Source organism: Ips typographus, linkage group LG15 (genome assembly GCF_016097725.1).
Source record: "Ips typographus isolate SLU linkage group LG15, UJ_Ityp_2.0, whole genome shotgun sequence".
NCBI classification, from domain to species: domain Eukaryota; kingdom Metazoa; phylum Arthropoda; class Insecta; order Coleoptera; family Curculionidae; genus Ips; species Ips typographus.
The window spans coordinates 9,168,324-9,193,544 of NC_138436.1; the positions used below are offsets into that span (position 1 = coordinate 9,168,324).

Sequence of the window (25,221 nt, forward strand, 5' to 3'; positions counted from 1 at the left end):
GAGGGCGTCAAAGTTGCTTCGCCATAAAATAACATATTTTGTGACACTCGTTGCTTTGACCCTAAATTACTCCCTTACTTGACAAGATACGTTAAAATGTCATAGAAAACAAAAGATAGAGCAGATTACAAGCTTTCCAAAAATATCCCCTCATGAGTTGATTGGTCATACCGTTTGGCCGCTAGAGGGCGTCAAAGTTCCTTCACCATAAAATCACATATTTTTTGACACGCGTCGCTTTGACTCTAATTTACTCCCTTATTTGACAAGATACGTCAAAATGTCATAGAAAACAAAAGATAGTGCAGATTACAAGCTTCCCGAAAATATCCCCACACGAGCTGATTGGTCATACCGTTTGGCCGCTAGAGGGCGTCAAAGTTGCTTCGCCATAAAATAACATATTTTGTGACACTCGTTGCTTTGACCCTAAATTACTCCCTTACTTGACAAGATACGTTAAAATGTCATAGAAAACAAAAGATAGAGCAGATTACAAGCTTTCCAAAAATATCCCCTCATGAGTTGATTGGTCATACCGTTTGGCCGCTAGAGGGCGTCAAAGTTCCTTCACCATAAAATCACATATTTTTTGACACGCGTCGCTTTGACTCTAATTTACTCCCTTATTTGACAAGATACGTCAAAATGTCATAGAAAACAAAAGATAGTGCAGATTACAAGCTTCCCGAAAATATCCCCACACGAGCTGATTGGTCATACCGTTTGGCCGCTAGAGGGCGTCAAAGTTGCTTCGCCATAAAATAACATATTTTGTGACACTCGTTGCTTTGACCCTAAATTACTCCCTTACTTGACAAGATACGTTAAAATGTCATAGAAAACAAAAGATAGAGCAGATTACAAGCTTTCCAAAAATATCCCCTCATGAGTTGATTGGTCATACCGTTTGGCCGCTAGAGGGCGTCAAAGTTCCTTCACCATAAAATCACATATTTTTTGACACGCGTCGCTTTGACTCTAATTTACTCCCTTATTTGACAAGATACGTCAAAATGTCATAGAAAACAAAAGATAGTGCAGATTACAAGCTTCCCGAAAATATCCCCTCATGAGTTGATTGGTCATACCGTTTGGCCGCTAGAGAGCGTCAAAGTTGCTTCACCATAAAATCACTAATTTTTTGACACTCGTCGCTTTAACCCTAAATTACTCCCTTATTTGACAAGATACGTCAAAATGTCATAGAAAATAAAAGATAGAGCAGATTTCAAGCTTTCCAAAAATGTCCCCTCACGAGTTGATTGGTCATACCGTTTGGCCGCTAGAGGGCGTCAAAGTTGCTTCACCATAAAATCGCACATTTTTAGACACCCGCTGTTTTTACCCTAATTTACTCCCTTATTTGACAAGTTACGTCAAAATGTCATAGAAAATAAAAGATAGAGCAGATTTCAAGCTTTCCAAAAATGTCCCCCCACGAGTCGATTGGTCATACCGTTTGGTCGCTAGAGGGCGTCAAAGTTGCTTCGCCATAAAATAACATATTTTGTGACACTCGTTGCTTTGACCCTAAATTACTCCCTTACTTGACAAGATACGTTAAAATGTCATAGAAAACAAAAGATAGAGCAGATTACAAGCTTTCCAAAAATATCCCCTCATGAGTTGATTGGTCATACCGTTTGGCCGCTAGAGGGCGTCAAAGTTCCTTCACCATAAAATCACATATTTTTTGACACGCGTCGCTTTGACTCTAATTTACTCCCTTATTTGACAAGATACGTTAAAATGTCATAGAAAACAAAAGATAGTGCAGATTACAAGCTTCCCGAAAATATCCCCACACGAGTTGATTGGTCATACCGTTTGGCCGCTAGAGGGCGTCAAAGTTCCTTCACCATAAAATCACTAATTTTTAGACACTCGTCGCTTTGACTCTAATTTACTCCCTTATTTGACAAGATACGTCAAAATGTCATAGAAAACAAAAGATAGTGCAGATTACAAGCTTTCCAAAAATATCCCCTCATGAGTTGATTGGTCATACCGTTTGGCCGCTAGAGGGCGTCAAAGTTCCTTCACCATAAAATCACATATTTTTTGACACGCGTCGCTTTGACTCTAATTTACTCCCTTATTTGACAAGATACGTCAAAATGTCATAGAAAACAAAAGATAGTGCAGATTACAAGCTTCCCGAAAATATCCCCTCATGAGTTGATTGGTCATACCGTTTGGCCGCTAGAGGGCGTCAAAGTTGCTTCACCATAAAATCGCACATTTTTAGACACCCGCTGTTTTCACCCTAATTTACTCCCTTATTTGACAAGTTACGTCAAAATGTCATAGAAAATAAAAGATAGAGCAGATTTCAAGCTTTTCAAAAATGTCCCCCCACGAGTCGATTGGTCATACCGTTTGGTCGCTAGAGGGCGTCAAAGTTGCTTCACCATAAAATCGCATTTTTTTAGACACTCGCTGCTTTTACCCTAATTTACTCCCTTACTTGACAAGATACGTCAAAATATCATAGAAAACGAAAGATAGAGCAGATTTCAAGCTTTCCAAAAATATCCCCCCATGATTCGATTGATTGCACCGTTTGGCCGCTAGAGGGCTTCAAAGTTCCTTCACCATAAAATAACATATTTTGTGACACTCGTCGCTTTGACCCTGAATTACTCCCTTATTTGACAAGTTACGTCAAAATGTCATAGAAAACAAAAGATAGAGCAGATTTCAAGCTTCCCAAAAATATCCCCCCATGATTCGATTGATTGCACCGTTTGGCCGCTAGAGGGCGTCAAAGTTCCTTCACCATAAAATCACATATTTTGTGACACTCGTCGCTTTGACCCTGAATTACTCCCTTATTTGACAAGTTACGTCAAAATGTCATAGAAAACAAAAGATAGAGCAGATTTCAAGCTTTCCAAAAATATCCCCCCATGATTCGATTGATTGCACCGTTTGGCCGCTAGAGGGCTTCAAGGTTCCTTCACCATAAAATAACATATTTTGTGACACTCGTCGCTTTGACCCTGAATTACTCCCTTATTTGACAAGTTATGTCAAAATGTCATAGAAAACAAAAGATAGAGCAGATTTCAAGCTTTCCAAAAATATTCCCCCATGATTCGATTGATTGCACCGTTTGGCCGCTAGAGGGCGTCAAAGTTCCTTCACCATAAAATCACATATTTTGTGACACTCGTCGCTTTGACCCTGAATTACTCCCTTATTTGACAAGTTATGTCAAAATGTCATAGAAAACAAAAGATAGAGCAGATTTCAAGCTTTCCAAAAATATCCCCCCATGGTTCGATTGATTGCACCGTTTGGCCGCTAGAGGGCGTCAAAGTTCCTTCACCATAAAATCACATATTTTGTGACACTCGTCGCTTTGACCCTGAATTACTCCCTTATTTGACAAGTTATGTCAAAATGTCATAGAAAACAAAAGATAGAGCAGATTTCAAGCTTCCCAAAAATATCCCCCCATGATTCGATTGATTGCACCGTTTGGCCGCTAGAGGGCGTCAAAGTTCCTTCACCATAAAATCACATATTTTTTGACACACGTCGCTTTGACCCTGAATTACTCCCTTATTTGACAAGTTACGTCAAAATGTCATAGAAAACAAAAGATAGAGCAGATTTCAAGCTTCCCAAAAATATCCCCCCATGGTTCGATTGATTGCACCGTTTGGCCGCTAGAGGGCTTCAAAGTTCCTTCACCATAAAATCACATATTTTGTGACACTCGTCGCTTTGACCCTGAATTACTCCCTTATTTGACAAGTTACGTCAAAATGTCATAGAAAACAAAAGATAGAGCAGATTTCAAGCTTTCCAAAAATATCCCCCCCTGATTCGATTGATTGCACCGTTTGGCCGCTAGAGGGCGTCAAAGTTCCTTCACCATAAAATCACATATTTTTTGACACACGTCGCTTTGACCCTGAATTACTCCCTTATTTGACAAGTTACGTCAAAATGTCATAGAAAACAAAAGATAGAGCAGATTTCAAGCTTTCCAAAAATATCCCCCCATGGTTCGATTGATTGCACCGTTTGGCCGCTAGAGGGCGTCAAAGTTCCTTCACCATAAAATCACATATTTTGTGACACTCGTCGCTTTGACCCTGAATTACTCCCTTATTTGACAAGTTATGTCAAAATGTCATAGAAAACAAAATATAGAGCAGATTTCAAGCTTCCCAAAAATATCCCCCCATGGTTCGATTGATTGCACCGTTTGGCCGCTAGAGGGCGTCAAAGTTCCTTCACCATAAAATCACATATTTTGTGACACTCGTCGCTTTGACCCTGAATTACTCCCTTATTTGACAAGTTATGTCAAAATGTCATAGAAAACAAAAGATAGAGCAGATTTCAAGCTTCCCAAAAATATCCCCCCATGATTCGATTGATTGCACCGTTTGGCCGCTAGAGGGCGTCAAAGTTCCTTCACCATAAAATCACATATTTTTTGACACACGTCGCTTTGACCCTGAATTACTCCCTTATTTGACAAGTTACGTCAAAATGTCATAGAAAACAAAAGATAGAGCAGATTTCAAGCTTCCCAAAAATATCCCCCCATGGTTCGATTGATTGCACCGTTTGGCCGCTAGAGGGCTTCAAAGTTCCTTCACCATAAAATCACATATTTTGTGACACTCGTCGCTTTGACCCTGAATTACTCCCTTATTTGACAAGTTACGTCAAAATGTCATAGAAAACAAAAGATAGAGCAGATTTCAAGCTTCCCAAAAATATCCCCCCATGATTCGATTGATTGCACCGTTTGGCCGCTAGAGGGCGTCAAAGTTCCTTCACCATAAAATCACATATTTTGTGACACTCGTCGCTTTGACCCTGAATTACTCCCTTATTTGACAAGTTACGTCAAAATGTCATAGAAAACAAAAGATAGAGCAGATTTCAAGCTTTCCAAAAATATCCCCCCATGATTCGATTGATTGCACCGTTTGGCCGCTAGAGGGCTTCAAGGTTCCTTCACCATAAAATAACATATTTTGTGACACTCGTCGCTTTGACCCTGAATTACTCCCTTATTTGACAAGTTATGTCAAAATGTCATAGAAAACAAAAGATAGAGCAGATTTCAAGCTTTCCAAAAATATTCCCCCATGATTCGATTGATTGCACCGTTTGGCCGCTAGAGGGCGTCAAAGTTCCTTCACCATAAAATCACATATTTTGTGACACTCGTCGCTTTGACCCTGAATTACTCCCTTATTTGACAAGTTATGTCAAAATGTCATAGAAAACAAAAGATAGAGCAGATTTCAAGCTTTCCAAAAATATCCCCCCATGGTTCGATTGATTGCACCGTTTGGCCGCTAGAGGGCGTCAAAGTTCCTTCACCATAAAATCACATATTTTGTGACACTCGTCGCTTTGACCCTGAATTACTCCCTTATTTGACAAGTTATGTCAAAATGTCATAGAAAACAAAAGATAGAGCAGATTTCAAGCTTCCCAAAAATATCCCCCCATGATTCGATTGATTGCACCGTTTGGCCGCTAGAGGGCGTCAAAGTTCCTTCACCATAAAATCACATATTTTTTGACACACGTCGCTTTGACCCTGAATTACTCCCTTATTTGACAAGTTACGTCAAAATGTCATAGAAAACAAAAGATAGAGCAGATTTCAAGCTTCCCAAAAATATCCCCCCATGGTTCGATTGATTGCACCGTTTGGCCGCTAGAGGGCTTCAAAGTTCCTTCACCATAAAATCACATATTTTGTGACACTCGTCGCTTTGACCCTGAATTACTCCCTTATTTGACAAGTTACGTCAAAATGTCATAGAAAACAAAAGATAGAGCAGATTTCAAGCTTTCCAAAAATATCCCCCCCTGATTCGATTGATTGCACCGTTTGGCCGCTAGAGGGCGTCAAAGTTCCTTCACCATAAAATCACATATTTTTTGACACACGTCGCTTTGACCCTGAATTACTCCCTTATTTGACAAGTTACGTCAAAATGTCATAGAAAACAAAAGATAGAGCAGATTTCAAGCTTTCCAAAAATATCCCCCCATGGTTCGATTGATTGCACCGTTTGGCCGCTAGAGGGCGTCAAAGTTCCTTCACCATAAAATCACATATTTTGTGACACTCGTCGCTTTGACCCTGAATTACTCCCTTATTTGACAAGTTATGTCAAAATGTCATAGAAAACAAAATATAGAGCAGATTTCAAGCTTCCCAAAAATATCCCCCCATGGTTCGATTGATTGCACCGTTTGGCCGCTAGAGGGCGTCAAAGTTCCTTCACCATAAAATCACATATTTTGTGACACTCGTCGCTTTGACCCTGAATTACTCCCTTATTTGACAAGTTATGTCAAAATGTCATAGAAAACAAAAGATAGAGCAGATTTCAAGCTTCCCAAAAATATCCCCCCATGATTCGATTGATTGCACCGTTTGGCCGCTAGAGGGCGTCAAAGTTCCTTCACCATAAAATCACATATTTTTTGACACACGTCGCTTTGACCCTGAATTACTCCCTTATTTGACAAGTTACGTCAAAATGTCATAGAAAACAAAAGATAGAGCAGATTTCAAGCTTCCCAAAAATATCCCCCCATGGTTCGATTGATTGCACCGTTTGGCCGCTAGAGGGCTTCAAAGTTCCTTCACCATAAAATCACATATTTTGTGACACTCGTCGCTTTGACCCTGAATTACTCCCTTATTTGACAAGTTACGTCAAAATGTCATAGAAAACAAAAGATAGAGCAGATTTCAAGCTTCCCAAAAATATCCCCCCATGATTCGATTGATTGCACCGTTTGGCCGCTAGAGGGCTTCAAATTTCCTTCACCATAAAATCACATATTTTTTGACACACGTCGCTTTGACCCTGAATTACTCCCTTATTTGACAAGTTACGTCAAAATGTCATAGAAAACAAAAGATAGAGCAGATTTCAAGCTTTCCAAAAATATCCCCCCATGGTTCGATTGATTGCACCGTTTGGCCGCTAGAGGGCGTCAAAGTTCCTTCACTATAAAATCACATATTTTGTGACACTCGTCGCTTTGACCCTGAATTACTCCCTTATTTGACAAGTTATGTCAAAATGTCATAGAAAACAAAATATAGAGCAGATTTCAAGCTTCCCAAAAATATCCCCCCATGGTTCGATTGATTGCACCGTTTGGCCGCTAGAGGGCGTCAAAGTTCCTTCACCATAAAATCACATATTTTGTGACACTCGTCGCTTTGACCCTGAATTACTCCCTTATTTGACAAGTTATGTCAAAATGTCATAGAAAACAAAAGATAGAGCAGATTTCAAGCTTCCCAAAAATATCCCCCCATGATTCGATTGATTGCACCGTTTGGCCGCTAGAGGGCGTCAAAGTTCCTTCACCATAAAATCACATATTTTTTGACACACGTCGCTTTGACCCTGAATTACTCCCTTATTTGACAAGTTACGTCAAAATGTCATAGAAAACAAAAGATAGAGCAGATTTCAAGCTTCCCAAAAATATCCCCCCATGGTTCGATTGATTGCACCGTTTGGCCGCTAGAGGGCTTCAAAGTTCCTTCACCATAAAATCACATATTTTGTGACACTCGTCGCTTTGACCCTGAATTACTCCCTTATTTGACAAGTTACGTCAAAATGTCATAGAAAACAAAATATAGAGCAGATTTCAAGCTTTCCAAAAATATCCCCCCATGATTCGATTGATTGCACCGTTTGGCCGCTAGAGGGCTTCAAAGTTCTTTCACCATAAAATCACATATTTTTTGACACACGTCGCTTTGACCCTGAATTACTCCCTTATTTGACAAGTTACGTCAAAATGTCATAGAAAACAAAAGATAGAGCAGATTTCAAGCTTTCCAAAAATATCCCCCCCTGATTCGATTGATTGCACCGTTTGGCCGCTAGAGGGCGTCAAAGTTCCTTCACCATAAAATCACATATTTTTTGACACACGTCGCTTTGACCCTGAATTACTCCCTTATTTGACAAGTTACGTCAAAATGTCATAGAAAACAAAAGATAGAGCAGATTTCAAGCTTTCCAAAAATATCCCCCCATGACTCGATTGATTGCACCGTTTGGCCGCTAGAGGGCGTCAAAGTTCCTTCACCATAAAATCACATATTTTTTGACACACGTCGCTTTGACCCTGAATTACTCCCTTATTTGACAAGTTACGTCAAAATGTCATAGAAAACAAAAGATAGAGCAGATTTCAAGCTTTTCAAAAATATCCCCCCATGATTCGATTGATTGCACCGTTTGGCCGCTAGAGGGCGTCAAAGTTCCTTCACCATAAAATCACATATTTTTTGATACTCGTCGCTTTGACCCTGAATTACTCCCTTATTTGACAAGTTACGTCAAAATGTCATAGAAAACAAAAGATAGAGCAGATTTCAAGCTTCCCAAAAATATCCCCCCATGATTCGATTGATTGCACCGTTTGGCCGCTAGAGGGCTTCAAAATTCCTTCACCATAAAATCACATATTATATTGTAAATATTGAAAATTTTGACAAAAAATGGCATTTTTCGAATTTCTGAAAGGTTCAAAGTGGTTATTTCCCTTAATTTGAGGTCCTTTGGTATAAATATGCCCTTTGCTGTGCATTAGAACCCTTATGGAGCAAAATAAAAATTTGCCAAAATTGCACTTTTGACAAAAATTGAATTTTCAGACTTTTTGAAAAATCGTAGCTCTTTTATTTAAATTCGCAGGAAATTCGTTCCAACGCCATTCGAAAAAGCATGAAAAATACTACAAAATGGGTTAAAAATGGCCTCTGTAGCTCCTCCCGTTACCGAGATATTGAATTTCAAAAAGTACCTAAAAAACCTCTCTAATACCCCCCCATTCTTTCAATTTTTTTGAAAAGTGAAAAATTTTAAACTCCTTTTTTTGTGCTTATTTCACCTAATTTAAGGTTCTTTTGTATAAATATGCCCTTTGCTGTGCATTGGAATTTTTGAAAAATCGTAGTTTTTTTTATTTAAAATCGTGGACATTGTTACGATGAGAGTAGGTTGTATACCTGATGCATAGAACACTAGAAAATTTGGTAGTCAGTGAGAAAAGCGGTGAACGGTGTCAAAGTTTGAACTGTCAAAAAACACAGTTTGTAGAGACAGTCAGTGACAAAATCACCTAAAAAAACCCACTTGGAGTGAGAAAATGACTGTTTTAAGCACATTTTTGGAATCGTCACTAAATTTCCTATCTAATGACATAAAAAAAACACTAGGAAATTGAGTACAGTCAGGGAGAAAAGTGGTGTTAAAGTTTAAACTCCCAGAAAAACAGTCAGAGACAAAATCACCTCTAAAACCCACTTGGAGTGAGAAAATGTCTGTTTTAAGCACATTTTTGGAATCCTCATTAAATTTCCTATCTAATGACATAAAAAAACACTAAGAAACCGAGTACAGTCAGGAAGAAAAGTGGTGTCAAAGTTTAAACTGCTAGAAAGACAGTTTGAAAGAACAGTCACGGACAAAATCACCTCTAAAACCCACTTGGAGTTAGAAAATGACTGTTTTAAGCACATTTTTGGAATCCTCACTAAATTTCCTATCCAATGACAGGAAAAAACACTAAAAAATTGAGTACAGTCAGGGAGAAAAGTGGTGTTAAAGTTTAAACTCCCAGAAAAACAGTCAGAGACAAAATCACCTCTAAAACCCACTTGGAGTGAGAAAATGTCTGTTTTAAGCACATTTTTGGAATTCTCACTAAATTTCCTATCCAATGACAGAAAAAAACACTAAAAATTTGAGTACAGTCAGGGAGAAAAGTGGTGTCAAAGTTTAAACTGCCAGAAAGACAGTTTGAAAGAACAGTCACGGACAAAATCACCTCTAAAACCCACTTGAAGTTAGAAACTGACTGTTTTAAGCACATTTTTGGAATTCTCACTAAATTTCCTATCTAGTGACATCAAAAACACTACAAAATTTAGTACAGTCAGGGAGAAAAGTGGTGTCAAAGTTTAAACTGTCAGAAACACACTTTAAAAGGACAGTCACGGACAAAATCGTCTGTAAAACCCACTTGGAGTGAGAAAATGACTATTTTAAGCACATTTTTGGAATCCTCATTAAATTTAGTACAGTCAGGGCGAAAAGCAGTATCGACAGCTTGACGTTTAAGTGTGGCAGCTGTCACTGGGATCTGAGAACGAAACGAAAATGAAACAATAGAGTTTGCTGTTGGTAAATATATTTACATCAAAAAAAAAAATTAATAAAATATATAAATACAAATTATTATTATTATTTTAGTAAAAAGAAAACAGTCTTCGGTTTCGACTTGCGACGAAAAAAAAAAGGGATAAAGGTAATTATTTTATTTTAATTTTTTAATTATTACTAACTCAAGTTTATATCGAAAAGTTATTAAATTAAAAACTTACTACAGTAATCAGTGAGGTAGAATTTGTTTATATTCTAACCAAAAAAAAAAAAGTCAAAATTGTACCTAAATTAAAAAACAATCATAATTGGACACTAAATTATTATTATTATTATTATTAATAAAGAAGGATAAATAAATTATATACAAATTTTGGAAATTGTTTCACTCTTTCCAAAAAACACTTTCTGTACAACCCTCGTTTTATTTACCGTCCAATCTACGAAAATGATACACTTTTGCTATATTACAGGCTGCTATATACAGGGTGAGTCAAATTGATTAACTCATTTGTCAATTCAATTTGTCTCTTCAAAAAATAAAACAAATTTAAAAAATTAAATAAATTGAAAAAATTTTTTTTTTTAAATTAAAATTTTTATATACATAGTTTGTGATGAAATAATGAATTTTCGTTGACTCACCCTGTACAGTAAACCATTACTATACACTCTTGTTACTTGTCGCAAACAATCTCCAAACTAATTAATTCGCTAAAAAAATTGATAAAATGAACACTTTAATAAAACTAACTAATATTTTATAGTAAAAAGTATAAAATTTGACTAATTTTGAGAATACAGTCTTTCGTATCGAAATATATGTCACCGAACGCTTACAGTGTTAATTATTACGTGTTTTGTTTGTACTTTACCAGACGACCAAAAACATTTTTAATCTTATTAGACACACACACACACACACACTCACCCTGTATATGGTCAAACTCTGTTAGTTTTTGAGATTTGAAAAAACCGACTGCACCAGCGTCTTTTCCGGGAAATTCTAACATAAAATGACACCGAGATGTCAACTGTCACTTGACAAATAAAAAAGTTGTATTTTTTGACGGTTCCTGGACGCCATTTTGAATTTTCTGTCAGAATGTTGGCTTGCACCTCATTTTAACGGAAATTTTGGATAGTTTGTAGAAATGACAGACAAAATGGCGTTCCAAGCCGCCATTTTGAATTTCCTGTCAAAATATTGACTTGTACCTCATTTTAACGGAAATTTTGCATAGTTTTAAGAAATGACAGACAAAATGGCGTTCCAAGCCGCCATTTTGAATTTCCTGTCAAAATATTGACTTGCACCTCGTTTTAAAGAAAATTTCACGTAGTTTTAAGAAATGACAGACAAAATGGCGTTCCAGACCGCCATTTTGAATTTCCTGTCAAAATATTGACTTGTACCTCATTTTAACGGAAATTTTGCATAGTTTTAAGAAATGACAGACAAAATGGCGTTCCAAGCCGCCATTTTGAATTTCCTGTCAAAATATTGACTTGTACCTCATTTTAACGGAAATTTCACGTAGTTTTAAGAAATGACAGACAAAATGGCGTTCCAAGCCGCCATTTTGAATTTTCTGTCAAAATATTGACTTGTACCTCATTTTAACGGAAATTTTGTATAGTTTTAAGAAATGACAGACAAAATGGCGTTCCAGACCGCCATTTTGAATTTTCTGTCAAAATATTGACTTGCACCTCGTTTTAAAGAAAATTTCACGTAGTTTTAAGAAATGACAGACAAAATGGCGTTCCAGACCGCCATTTTGAATTTCCTGTCAAAATATTGACTTGTACCTCATTTTAACGGAAATTTTGCATAGTTTTAAGAAATGACAGACAAAATGGCGTTCCAAGCCGCCATTTTGAATTTCCTGTCAAAATATTGACTTGTACCTCATTTTAACGGAAATTTCACGTAGTTTTAAGAAATGACAGACAAAATGGCGTTCCAGACCGCCATTTTGAATTTCCTGTCAAAATATTGACTTGTACCTCATTTTAACGGAAATTTTGCATAGTTTTAAGAAATGACAGACAAAATGGCGTTCCAAGCCGCCATTTTGAATTTTCTGTCAAAATATTGACTTGCACCTCGTTTTAAAGAAAATTTCACGTAGTTTCCAGAAATGACAGACAAAATGGCGTTTCAGACCGCCATTTTGAATTTCCTGTCAAAATATTGACTTGTACCTCATTTTAACGGAAATTTCACGTAGTTTTAAGAAATGACAGACAAAATGGCGTTCCAGACCGCCATTTTGAATTTCCTGTTAAAATATTGACTTGTACCTCATTTTAACGGAAATTTTGCATAGTTTTAAGAAATGACAGACAAAATGGCGTTCCAAGCCGCCATTTTGAATTTTCTGTCAAAATATTGACTTGCACCTCGTTTTAAAGAAAATTTCACGTAGTTTTAAGAAATGACAGACAAAATGGCGTTCCAGACCGCCATTTTGAATTTCCTGTCAAAATATTGACTTGTACCTCATTTTAACGGAAATTTTGCATAGTTTTAAGAAATGACAGACAAAATGGCGTTCCAAGCCGCCATTTTGAATTTCCTGTCAAAATATTGACTTGTACCTCATTTTAACGGAAATTTCACGTAGTTTTAAGAAATGACAGACAAAATGGCGTTCCAGACCGCCATTTTGAATTTCCTGTCAAAATATTGACTTGTACCTCATTTTAACGGAAATTTTGCATAGTTTTAAGAAATGACAGACAAAATGGCGTTCCAAGCCGCCATTTTGAATTTTCTGTCAAAATATTGACTTGCACCTCGTTTTAAAGAAAATTTCACGTAGTTTCCAGAAATGACAGACAAAATGGCGTTTCAGACCGCCATTTTGAATTTCCTGTCAAAATATTGACTTGTACCTCATTTTAACGGAAATTTCACGTAGTTTTAAGAAATGACAGACAAAATGGCGTTCCAGACCGCCATTTTGAATTTCCTGTTAAAATATTGACTTGTACCTCATTTTAACGGAAATTTTGCATAGTTTTAAGAAATGACAGACAAAATGGCGTTCCAAGCCGCCATTTTGAATTTTCTGTCAAAATATTGACTTGCACCTCGTTTTAAAGAAAATTTCACGTAGTTTTAAGAAATGACAGACAAAATGGCGTTCCAGACCGCCATTTTGAATTTCCTGTCAAAATATTGACTTGTACCTCATTTTAACGGAAATTTTGCATAGTTTTAAGAAATGACAGACAAAATGGCGTTCCAAGCCGCCATTTTGAATTTTCTGTCAAAATATTGACTTGCACCTCGTTTTAAAGAAAATTTCACGTAGTTTCCAGAAATGACAGACAAAATGGCGTTTCAGACCGCCATTTTGAATTTCCTGTCAAAATATTGACTTGTACCTCATTTTAACGGAAATTTCACGTAGTTTTAAGAAATGACAGACAAAATGGCGTTCCAGACCGCCATTTTGAATTTCCTGTTAAAATATTGACTTGTACCTCATTTTAACGGAAATTTTGCATAGTTTTAAGAAATGACAGACAAAATGGCGTTCCAAGCCGCCATTTTGAATTTTCTGTCAAAATATTGACTTGCACCTCGTTTTAAAGAAAATTTCACGTAGTTTTAAGAAATGACAGACAAAATGGCGTTCCAGACCGCCATTTTGAATTTCCTGTCAAAATATTGACTTGTACCTCATTTTAACGGAAATTTTGCATAGTTTTAAGAAATGACAGACAAAATGGCGTTCCAAGCCGCCATTTTGAATTTCCTGTCAAAATATTGACTTGTACCTCATTTTAACGGAAATTTCACGTAGTTTTAAGAAATGACAGACAAAATGGCGTTCCAGACCGCCATTTTGAATTTCCTGTCAAAATATTGACTTGTACCTCATTTTAACGGAAATTTCACGTAGTTTTAAGAAATGACAGACAAAATGGCGTTCCAGACCGCCATTTTGAATTTCCTGTCAAAATATTGACTTGTACCTCATTTTAACGGAAATTTCACGTAGTTTTAAGAAATGACAGACAAAATGGCGTTCCAGACCGCCATTTTGAATTTCCTGTCAAAATATTGACTTGTACCTCATTTTAACGGAAATTTTGCATAGTTTTAAGAAATGACAAGACAAAATGGCGTTCCAAGCCGCCATTTTGAATTTTCTGTCAAAATATTGACTTGTACCTCATTTTAACGGAAATTTTGCATAGTTTTAAGAAATGACAAGACAAAATGGCGTTCCAAGCCGCCATTTTGAATTTTCTGTCAAAATATTGACTTGTACCTCATTTTAACGGAAATTTCACGTAGTTTTAAGAAATGACAGACAAAATGGCGTTCCAGACCGCCATTTTGAATTTCCTGTCAAAAAATTGACTTGCACCTTATTTTAAAGGAAATTTCACGTACTTTCAGGAAATGACAGACAAGATTGACGCAGTCAAGGGTGAGTGTGTTTTTTTGCGCAAACAGTCAAAGAACACGATTTTTCGAGATGAGATCAATTCGAAGCGACTACGCTAAAAAAACGGCCGCCATTTTGTCGATCAACTGAAAAATGGCGGACCGGAAAGGAAAAAAAATTTGATCTAATTGGCAGTGTGCGATGGAATATGGCAGTGTTGTCGGATTGAGCGTTTGCTGCCCGTAATTGTGCGTTTTACGTCGAATTATTAAGTTGCGAACACAAAAAACTCACTTAAAATAAACAACAAATATTTACCTACTTACAAACAGTTTGAGAACTGCTTTCGCAAAAAAATGGCAGTGGCGGCTAAACTGTCACTAGAAAAGCGGGGGGGGAGGGAGTAGGCCGCTCCAAACACAATCAGGCAGTCTTTGAATTTCTAAAATAAATGCAGTCTTTACCCCCCCCACTCAAAAATCGACCCTGTATATTGCGTAAAAGGAAGGTCACCCGGTATAAAGAGACTCAATCCTCCCCCTTCCCCCACTTGAAAATTTAAGTCTATACGGGCAGTAAAAAGGCGCTTTTGTTACATCACTAATCCCGAAAACAGGACGAGTCAACGATACCAAAAAAACGAACTCGTTTGTTTTGAAAAATACAAAGTTTCAAGGGTTAGAGCGGGAAATGGAAAAAATGAACACGACCATTGAATTCCTCGTCCTCGATTTAGTCGAAAACGAGTACAAACTCGAAAATTTTTTTTTTTTTTTGGAAAAAATCCAAGATGGCGGCCAAAAATTAAAAAAATCGAGTTTGTACTCGTTTTCGACTAATTCGGAGGCGAGTAATCGATTCCCGTTGTTAGTTTTACTGTATCTGGCACGCAGCTCTAGAAACTCGTTTTTTTAGCTTAATCCAAAATAGCGGCCATTTTGTTTTTGCCAAAAAAACAAATCGAAACAATGCAATTTTCTAAAACTGTTTTGTATTTTTTTTTTTAAACAAATGAGATAATAAAGTTTTTTTTTTTTTGGAAAAATCCAAGATGGCGGCCAAAAATTAAAAAAATCGAGTTTGTACTCGTTTTCGACTAATTCGGAGGCGAGTAATCGATTCCCGTTGTTAGTTTTACTGTATCTGGCACGCAGCTCTAGAAACTCGTTTTTTTAACTGAAATCCAAGATGGCGGACAAAAATTAAAAAAATCGAGTTTGTACTCGTTTTCGACTAATTCGGAGGCGAGTAATCGATTCCCGTTGTCAGTTTTACTGTATCTGGCACGCAGCTCTAGAAACTCGTTTTTTTAGCTTAATCCAAAATGGCGGCCATTTTGTTTTTGCCAAAAAAACAAATCGAAACAATGCAATTTTTTAAAACTGTTTTGTATTTTTTTGGAAACAAATGAGATAATTTTTTTTTTTTTTTTTTGGAAAAATCCAAGATGGCGGCCAAAAATTAAAAAAAATCGAGTTTGCACTGATTTTTGACTTACTTGGTCTCTGTTTTATATTTGTTCAAAACAAATGAGATAATAAGGTTTACCGTTGACTCATCTTGTACCGGGTGTCCGGATTTGACAGGAAAACCTCATTTCCCGGATAGACGAGAAAAAATTTGTTAATTTTTGAAAAAAACCATTCAAAAACCCACTAAATCCGGACACCCTGTATATTTACATGGTACGGGGTTGTCTCTAGCAGTCTAACTGGTATCACGTGATCGGTCGGACCGGTTTGCGGCGGTGTTTGCGTCCCTCTGACGTCACCGAGGCCGGAAACAGGACCGGATTCAGTGCCTCGCGAGATTTATGCGACAATGACGGGATCGACAAGGTTCTCGTCAATTTGTAATCGGTTTCCGCCATCCATTCGTCCGGGATCCTGTCAAATGTCAAATTAACTCGATCAACGCTTGACAACCAACGACTAGTGTCAAAAATTTGACATTTTAAGGCCTAAGGAACTTCGACGCCCTCTGGCGGCCAAACGGTATGACCAATCAATTCAAGCGGAGATATTTTTGGAAAGCTTGAAATCTGCTCTATCTTTTGTTTTCTATGACATTTTGTCGTAACTTGTCAAATAACAAAGTTATTTAGGGTCAAAGCAGCGGGTGTCAAAAAGTTAGTGATTTTATGGTGAAGCAACTTTGATGCCCTCTAGCGGCAAAACAGTGCGATCAATCAACTCATGGGGGGATATTTTTGGAAAGCTTGAAATCTGCCCTACCTTTTGTTTTCTATGACATTTTGACGTAACTTGTCAAATAAAAAAGTTATTTAGGGTCAAAGCGGCGGGTGTCAAAAAATTAGCGATATTATGGTAAAGGAACTTTGACGCCCTCTGGCGGCCAAACGGTGCAATCAATCAACTCGTGGGGGGATATTTTTGGAAAGCTTGAAATCTGCACTATCTTTTGTTTTCTATGACATTTTGACGTAACTTGTCAAATAAGAAAGTTATTTAGGGTCAAAGCAGCGGGTGTCAAAAAGTTAGTGATTTTATGGTGAAGCAACTTTGACGCCCTCTAGCGGCCAAACGGTGTGACCAATCAACTCGTGGGGGGATATTTTTGGAAAGCTTGTAATCTGCACTATCTTTTGTTTTCTATGACATTTTGACGTAACTTGTCAAATAAGAAAGTTATTTAGGGTCAAAGCGGCGGGTGTCAAAAAATTAGCGATATTATGGTAAAGGAACTTTGACGCCCTCTGGCGGCCAAACGGTGTGACCAATCAATTCAAGCGGGGATATTTTTGGAAAGCTTGTAATCTGCACTATCTTTTGTTTTCTATGACATTTTGACGTAACTTGTCAAATAAGAAAGTTATTTAGGGTAAAGCAGCGGGTGTCAAAAAATTAGTGATTTTTTGGTGAAGGAACTTTGATGCCCTCTAGCGGCCAAACGGTGCAATCAATCAACTCGTGGGGGGATATTTTTGGAAAGCTTGAAATCTGCACTATCTTTTGTTTTCTATGACATTTTGACGTAACTTGTCAAATAAAAAAGTTATTTAGGGTCAAAGCGGCGGGTGTCAAAAAATTAGCGATATTATGGTAAAGGAACTTTGACGCCCTCTGGCGGCCAAACGGTGTGACCAATCAATTCAAGCGGGGATATTTTTGGAAAGCTTGAAATCTGCTCTATCTTTTGTTTTCTATGACATTTTGTCGTAACTTGTCAAATAACAAAGTTATTTAGGGTCAAAGCAGCGGGTGTCAAAAAGTTAGTGATTTTATGGTGAAGCAACTTTGATGCCCTCTAGCGGCAAAACAGTGCGATCAATCAACTCATGGGGGGATATTTTTGGAAAGCTTGAAATCTGCCCTACCTTTTGTTTTCTATGACATTTTGACGTAACTTGTCAAATAAAAAAGTTATTTAGGGTCAAAGCGGCGGGTGTCAAAAAATTAGCGATATTATGGTAAAGGAACTTTGACGCCCTCTGGCGGCCAAACGGTGCAATCAATCAACTCGTGGGGGGATATTTTTGGAAAGCTTGAAATCTGCACTATCTTTTGTTTTCTATGACATTTTGACGTAACTTGTCAAATAAGAAAGTTATTTAGGGTCAAAGCAGCGGGTGTCAAAAAGTTAGTGATTTTATGGTGAAGCAACTTTGACGCCCTCTAGCGGCCAAACGGTGTGACCAATCAACTCGTGGGGGGATATTTTTGGAAAGCTTGTAATCTGCACTATCTTTTGTTTTCTATGACATTTTGACGTAACTTGTCAAATAAGAAAGTTATTTAGGGTCAAAGCGGCGGGTGTCAAAAAATTAGCGATATTATGGTAAAGGAACTTTGACGCCCTCTGGCGGCCAAACGGTGTGACCAATCAATTCAAGCGGGGATATTTTTGGAAAGCTTGTAATCTGCACTATCTTTTGTTTTCTATGACATTTTGACGTAACTTGTCAAATAAGAAAGTTATTTAGGGTAAAGCAGCGGGTGTCAAAAAATTAGTGATTTTTTGGTGAAGGAACTTTGATGCCCTCTAGCGGCCAAACGGTGCAATCAATCAACTCGTGGGGGGATATTTTTGGAAAGCTTGAAATCTGCACTATCTTTTGTTTTCTATGACATTTTGACGTAACTTGTCAAATAAAAAAGTTATTTAGGGTCAAAGCGGCGGGTGTCAAAAAATTAGCGATATTATGGTAAAGGAACTTTGACGCCCTCTGGCGGCCAAACGGTGTGACCAATCAATTCAAGCGGGGATATTTTTGGAAAGCTTGAAATCTGCCCTACCTTTTGTTTTCTATGACATTTTGACGTAACTTGTCAAATAAGAAAGTTATTTAGGGTCAAAGCAGCGGGTGTCAAAAAGTTAGTGATTTTATGGTGAAGCAACTTTGACGCCCTCTAGCGGCCAAACGGTGTGACCAATCAATTCAAGCGGGGATATTTTTGGAAAGCTTGTAATGTGCTCTATCTTTTGTTTTCTATGACATTTTGTCATAAATTTGACACTAGTCGAGAAAAAAACAAAAATTTGACTTACACGTCATTCGGGTGCCATCGTATTAGCAGTTCCTTGTTGCCCTTGAGATCGGCGCGACGCGCCATTATTTGACCTTGAAGCGTCATCATTTGACCGGCGACGCCGACGCAACCCAAAGTGCGCGTCTGCGTCATGCAGACCAGTTTGTGCTGCAGCCCCTCCATGATGCCCGAATCGATAAAATCAAACATGCGCGCTAAAAAAAATGACAAGTCAATGACAGGCGGGTGACGTCAGAAAGAAGACTTTCCAATTCAAAATTTGTTTAAAATTAAAAAAATTGAGGCGATGAACATTATTACCAAACTGGGTATAGATTTCTGGGGTGAACACTATTTTGAAAGGGAACCAAAAAAAAAAAATTGTCAAGGCACACCTAAACCAGATCATTTTGATGAATTGGAATGCTCTCTCTCATTACAACGAACAAAAAAGGTTTTCTTTTTCTAAATAAAAACGGCCGCCATTTTGTTTTATTCCAACCAACTACGTACAGCCCCTTAAACCTAACCTAACCTAACGAATACAGCCCACACTTTCCTCGCCAAATCCTGTCAAATGCACTATTTCTAAATTGTACAGTCAAAACAAAAATTATAATAACCGAGTTATCGTAAATTTGACAGTTGACATTCCCCATTGATCCTGTTACTTGATTATTTTACCATTTACAGGGTGGTTCAGTATATCGATTTAAAGCCCTTTTAATCCACTTTTAATCACCCTATATACAATCAGACAGAAAATGTCAAATAATTGAATTAATGACAGTTAAAGAGTGATTAAACTAAATTTGACGTTTCCCACTTGAACACCCTGTAACTCGATTGTTTTACTACTTACAGGGTGGTTCAATATATCGATTTAAAGCCCTTTTAATCCACTTTTAACCACCCTATATAACATCGTTCAAACCAAATTATTAGTTTGATTTCCTTCGTGTTTGACAGAGAAACATAGCGATCACAATACCGCGGCCAAAACAATGACAGTTAACGCGTGACCAACAAAAACAAAACACCATCATCGCATCCGTCATATCCAGATTTTGACAGTTCTCCCAGCGACACTTCTAAAATGTCAAAGCTTGTCATAAACTGTCAAGGTTGACTATACAGGGTGGTCCAGTTTTAAGTGTCAATAATTCACCATTTCATAGCCAATCAAAAAATAAGTTGACTTGCATATTGTGTCATTTTTCTGAAAAACGTTTCCTAAGATACAGCCCACCAAATTTCAATTTCAAAAATCGTTTTATAGTTTAAAATTGAACATTCAAGACTTGTTTATGGTGAAGCAACTTTGACGCCCTCTAGCGGACAAACGGTATGACCAATCAACTCAAGGGGGGATATTTTTGGAAAGCTTGAAATCTGCTCTATCTTTTGTTTTCTATGACATTTTGACGTATCTTGTCAAGTAAGGGAGTAAATTAGGGTGAAAGCAGCGGGTGTCTAAAAATGTGCGATTTTATGGTGAAGCAACTTTAATGCCCTCTAGCGGCCAAATGGTATGATCAATTAAGTCATGTGGGGATATTTTTGGAAAGCTTGAAATCTGCTCTATCTTTTGTTTTCTATGACATTTTGACGTATCTTGTCAAGTAAGGGAATAAATTAGGGTGAAAGCAGCGGGTGTCTAAAAATGTGCGATTTTATGGTGAAGCAACTTTGACGCCCTCTAGCGGCCAAACGGTATGACCAATCAACTCAAGGGGGGATATTTTTGGAAAGCTTGAAATCTGCTCTATCTTTTGTTTTCTATGACATTTTGACGTATCTTGTCAAGTAAGGGAATAAATTAGGGTGAAAGCAGCGGGTGTCTAAAAATGTGCGATTTTATGGTGAAGCAACTTTAATGCCCTCTAGCGGCCAAATGGTATGATCAATTAAGTCATGTGGGGATATTTTTGGAAAGCTTGTAATCTGCTCTATCGTTTCTTTTCTATGACATTTTGACGTATCTTGTCAAGTAAGGGAATAAATTAGGGTGAAAGCAGCGGGTGTCTAAAAATGTGCGATTTTATGGTGAAGCAACTTTAATGCCCTCTAGCGGCCAAATGGTATGATCAATTAAGTCATGTTGGGATATTTTTGGAAAGCTTGTAATCTGCTCTATCGTTTCTTTTCTATGACATTTTGACGTATCTTGTCAAGTAAGGGAGTAAATTAGGGTGAAAGCAGCGGGTGTCTAAAAATGTGCGATTTTATGGTGAAGCAACTTTGACGCCCTCTAGCGGACAAACGGTATGACCAATCAACTCAAGGGGGGATATTTTTGGAAAGCTTGAAATCTGCTCTATCTTTTGTTTTCTATGACATTTTGACGTATCTTGTCAAATAAAGGAGTAAATTAGGGTGAAAGCATCGGGTGTCTAAAAATGTGCGATTTTATGGTGAAGCAACTTTGACGCCCTCTAGCGGCCAAACGGTATGACCAATCAACTCATGTGGGGACATTTTTGGAAAGTTTGAAATCTGCTCTATCTTTTGTTTTCTATGACATTTTGACGTATCTTGTCAAGTAAGGGAATAAATTAGGGTGAAAGCAGCGGGTGTCTAAAAATGTGCGATTTTATGGTGAAGCAACTTTAATGCCCTCTAGCGGCCAAATGGTATGATCAATTAAGTCAAGGGGGGATATTTTTGGAAAGCTTGAAATCTGCTCTATCTTTTGTTTTCTATGACATTTTGACGTATCTTGTCAAGTAAGGGAATAAATTAGGGTGAAAGCAGCGGGTGTCTAAAAATGTGCGATTTTATGGTGAAGCAACTTTAATGCCCTCTAGCGGCCAAATGGTATGATCAATTAAGTCATGTGGGGATATTTTTGGAAAGCTTGTAATCTGCTCTATCGTTTCTTTTCTATGACATTTTGACGTATCTTGTCAAGTAAGGGAATAAATTAGGGTGAAAGCAGCGGGTGTCTAAAAATGTGCGATTTTATGGTGAAGCAACTTTAATGCCCTCTAGCGGCCAAATGGTATGATCAATTAAGTCATGTGGGGATATTTTTGGAAAGCTTGTAATCTGCTCTATCGTTTCTTTTCTATGACATTTTGACGTATCTTGTCAAGTAAGGGAATAAATTAGGGTGAAAGCAGCGGGTGTCTAAAAATGTGCGATTTTATGGTGAAGCAACTTTGACGCCCTCTAGCGGACAAACGGTATGACCAATCAACTCAAGGGGGGATATTTTTGGAAAGCTTGAAATCTGCTCTATCTTTTGTTTTCTATGACATTTTGACGTATCTTGTCAAGTAAGGGAATAAATTAGGGTGAAAGCAGCGGGTGTCTAAAAATGTGCGATTTTATGGTGAAGCAACTTTGACGCCCTCTAGCGGCCAAACGGTATGACCAATCAACTCATGTGGGGACATTTTTGGAAAGTTTGAAATCTGCTCTATCTTTTGTTTTCTATGACATTTTGACGTATCTTGTCAAGTAAGGGAATAAATTAGGGTGAAAGCAGCGGGTGTCTAAAAATGTGCGATTTTATGGTGAAGCAACTTTAATGCCCTCTAGCGGCCAAATGGTATGATCAATTAAGTCAAGGGGGGATATTTTTGGAAAGCTTGAAATCTGCTCTATCTTTTGTTTTCTATGACATTTTGACGTATCTTGTCAAGTAAGGGAATAAATTAGGGTGAAAGCAGCGGGTGTCTAAAAATGTGCGATTTTATGGTGAAGCAACTTTAATGCCCTCTAGCGGCCAAATGGTATGATCAATTAAGTCATGTGGGGATATTTTTGGAAAGCTTGTAATCTGCTCTATCGTTTCTTTTCTATGACATTTTGACGTATCTTGTCAAGTAAGGGAATAAATTAGGGTGAAAGCAGCGGGTGTCTAAAAATGTGCGATTTTATGGTGAAGCAACTTTGACGCCCTCTAGCGGACAAACGGTATGACCAATCAACTCAAGGGGGGATATTTTTGGAAAGCTTGAAATCTGCTCTATCTTTTGTTTTCTATGACATTTTGACGTATCTTGTCAAGTAAGGGAATAAATTAGGGTGAAAGCAGCGGGTGTCTAAAAATGTGCGATTTTATGGTGAAGCAACTTTGACGCCCTCTAGCGGCCAAACGGTATGACCAATCAACTCATGTGGGGACATTTTTGGAAAGCTTGAAATTTGCTCTATCTTTTGTTTTCTATGACATTTTGACGTAACCTGTCAAACAAAGGAGTAATTTAGGGTCTGATAAGCGAAAAATATATAGTCTTTCAGTTTGTCTGAAAACTGGCTACAATAATATTTTTTAAACTTCTTAAGTGAATTTTCCGTTTCGAAGACAATTTTTTCAAACAGAAATTTTTGAAGGACTGTATTTTCCTTAGGAAGCACTTTTCAGGAAAATGACATAACAAATGTCAACTTATTTTTTAATTGGCCATGGATTGGTGAATTATTGACATTTAAAACTGGACCACCCTGTATAATAAACAAATTCTCCAAAAGTCACCAACACGCTGAAACTCTACCGGGGCCCAAACCGAAAGAAACTATAACCTAACATTTTTTATGATAAGCTCCGACATTGCACGACGATCCGCGAGCGGGATTGGAAAAAAGTGAGGTTAAAGTGAACCCCCCCCCCCCAAAAAAAAAAAAACAAAAGAAAGTGCATAAAAAGAAATTTTACCTGACCAAGGCTGGCGTCGGAATCGAATAATTCGACCGTTTCGCTTAAACAGTTTGACGTTGCCGCCGCCATTTTCGATCGACTTTTTTGCGGCGGCGTTCTGGCCGCCCTCTCCGTTAAAGTGATTGTTGACGTGCCGCTCCAACATCAACTGTCAAAAATTTGATCGGGATTAGTCGGCGAACCGAGCGAATGGGGGAAAATGCACCGCCTACTACACTAGAAAGCCTATTCCAAGATGCTTGTCAAAAATTCCAATATGGCGGAAATAGCGGTGACAGTTTGCGCGTTTGTTTGTATTGTAGAAATTCAGTTTTTTGAGGATTAGATGAATTTTTACGGTTTAAAATCAAAACTTGAGGTTATTTACGTAAGTTATTTTTGTTCATAAGTTTTTCAAGCCACATTGTAACAGCAATGTTCTTGGTAGTAACATAAGAACCACTTACCAGTTTTGCTTACCTAGTTTCAAGGATTTACAGATTTTCTTCTACTGAACAGTGTTTAAACTAGTTTGCTGTGTGTTGTACTTTCCACAACAAATTTGTTTAGGCTGGACTTGATTGTGTAGAAAAAGCTCTATCTAATACATATTTGGATCAGGAATGAACCTTTTTTTGATTTTTCACTCACAACTTGCAATCAACTACACGAAACAATTAAAAAAAAAAACATATTTTTTATTGCATCTGCATACGTTAATTAAAAGTGACATTTTCGGCTTTCTAGTATAGAGGGCGGTGGGAAAATGACGTCGCAATCCGACTCACCTGCGAGTTGAACCGTTGTCCGCACCCATCGACGATGCACCGGAACGGTTTGGTGCCCGCGTGGGCGAGCACGTGCCGCTCGAGCCACGAAATCGAGCACGAGGTGCGACCGTGCACTTTGCAACCGCGCCACAGGCACACGTACTGCTCCTGATTGGCGTGCGATTGCGATATCACATGTTTCACCTGGAAAATGAAGAATAAAACCGATTATGACCATTTTGTCAGTCATTTCTTGAAACGACGCAAAATTTCTTTTAAAATGAGGTGCGAGTCAATATTTTGACAGGAAATTCAAAATGGCGGCCCGGAACGTCATTTTGACAGTCATTTCTTGAAACTACGCGAAATTTCCTTTAAAATGAGGTGCAAGTCAATATTTTGACAGGAAATTCAAAATGGCGGCCTTGAACGTCATTTTGACAGTCATTTCTTGAAACTACGCAAAATTTCCTTTAAAATGAGGTGCGAGTCAATATTTTGACAGGAAATTCAAAATGGCGGCCTTAAACGTCATTTTGACAGTCATTTCTTGAAACTACGCGAAATTTCCTTTAAAATGAGGTGCAAGTCAATATTTTGACAGGAAATTCAAAATGGCGGCCTGAAACGCCATTTTGTCAGCCATTTCTTGAAACTACGCGAAATTTCCTTTAAAATGAGGTGCAAGTCAATATTTTGACAGAAAAT

The 25,221-nt window shown here is 37.8% G+C and overlaps 1 protein-coding gene and 1 long non-coding RNA gene across 2 annotated transcripts in view; one reads left to right on the plus strand and one right to left on the minus strand.

Moving 5' to 3' along the window:
* The first annotated feature begins 8,321 nt into the window (after positions 1 to 8,321).
* LOC145738492 (uncharacterized) lies at positions 8,322 to 10,419 on the plus strand. The gene is made up of 2 exons (XR_014180775.1): positions 8,322 to 10,220; positions 10,290 to 10,419. It is a non-coding gene; the product is annotated as an uncharacterized LOC145738492 (long non-coding RNA).
* Positions 10,420 to 15,682: 5,263 nt separating this feature from the next.
* Positions 15,683 to 25,221, minus strand: part of jing (AE binding protein 2 jing) — a 39,564-nt gene continuing 30,025 nt past the window's right edge. The window contains exons 5-8 of the mRNA XM_081993337.1: positions 24,532 to 24,717; positions 23,762 to 23,912; positions 19,118 to 19,313; positions 15,683 to 16,494 (exon numbers count right to left, since the gene is read on the minus strand). Of these exons, the coding sequence (XP_081849463.1) occupies positions 16,326 to 16,494; positions 19,118 to 19,313; positions 23,762 to 23,912; positions 24,532 to 24,717 (702 nt within the window). The 3' untranslated portion in view covers positions 15,683 to 16,325. The remainder of the gene's footprint in view (positions 16,495 to 19,117; positions 19,314 to 23,761; positions 23,913 to 24,531; positions 24,718 to 25,221) is intronic.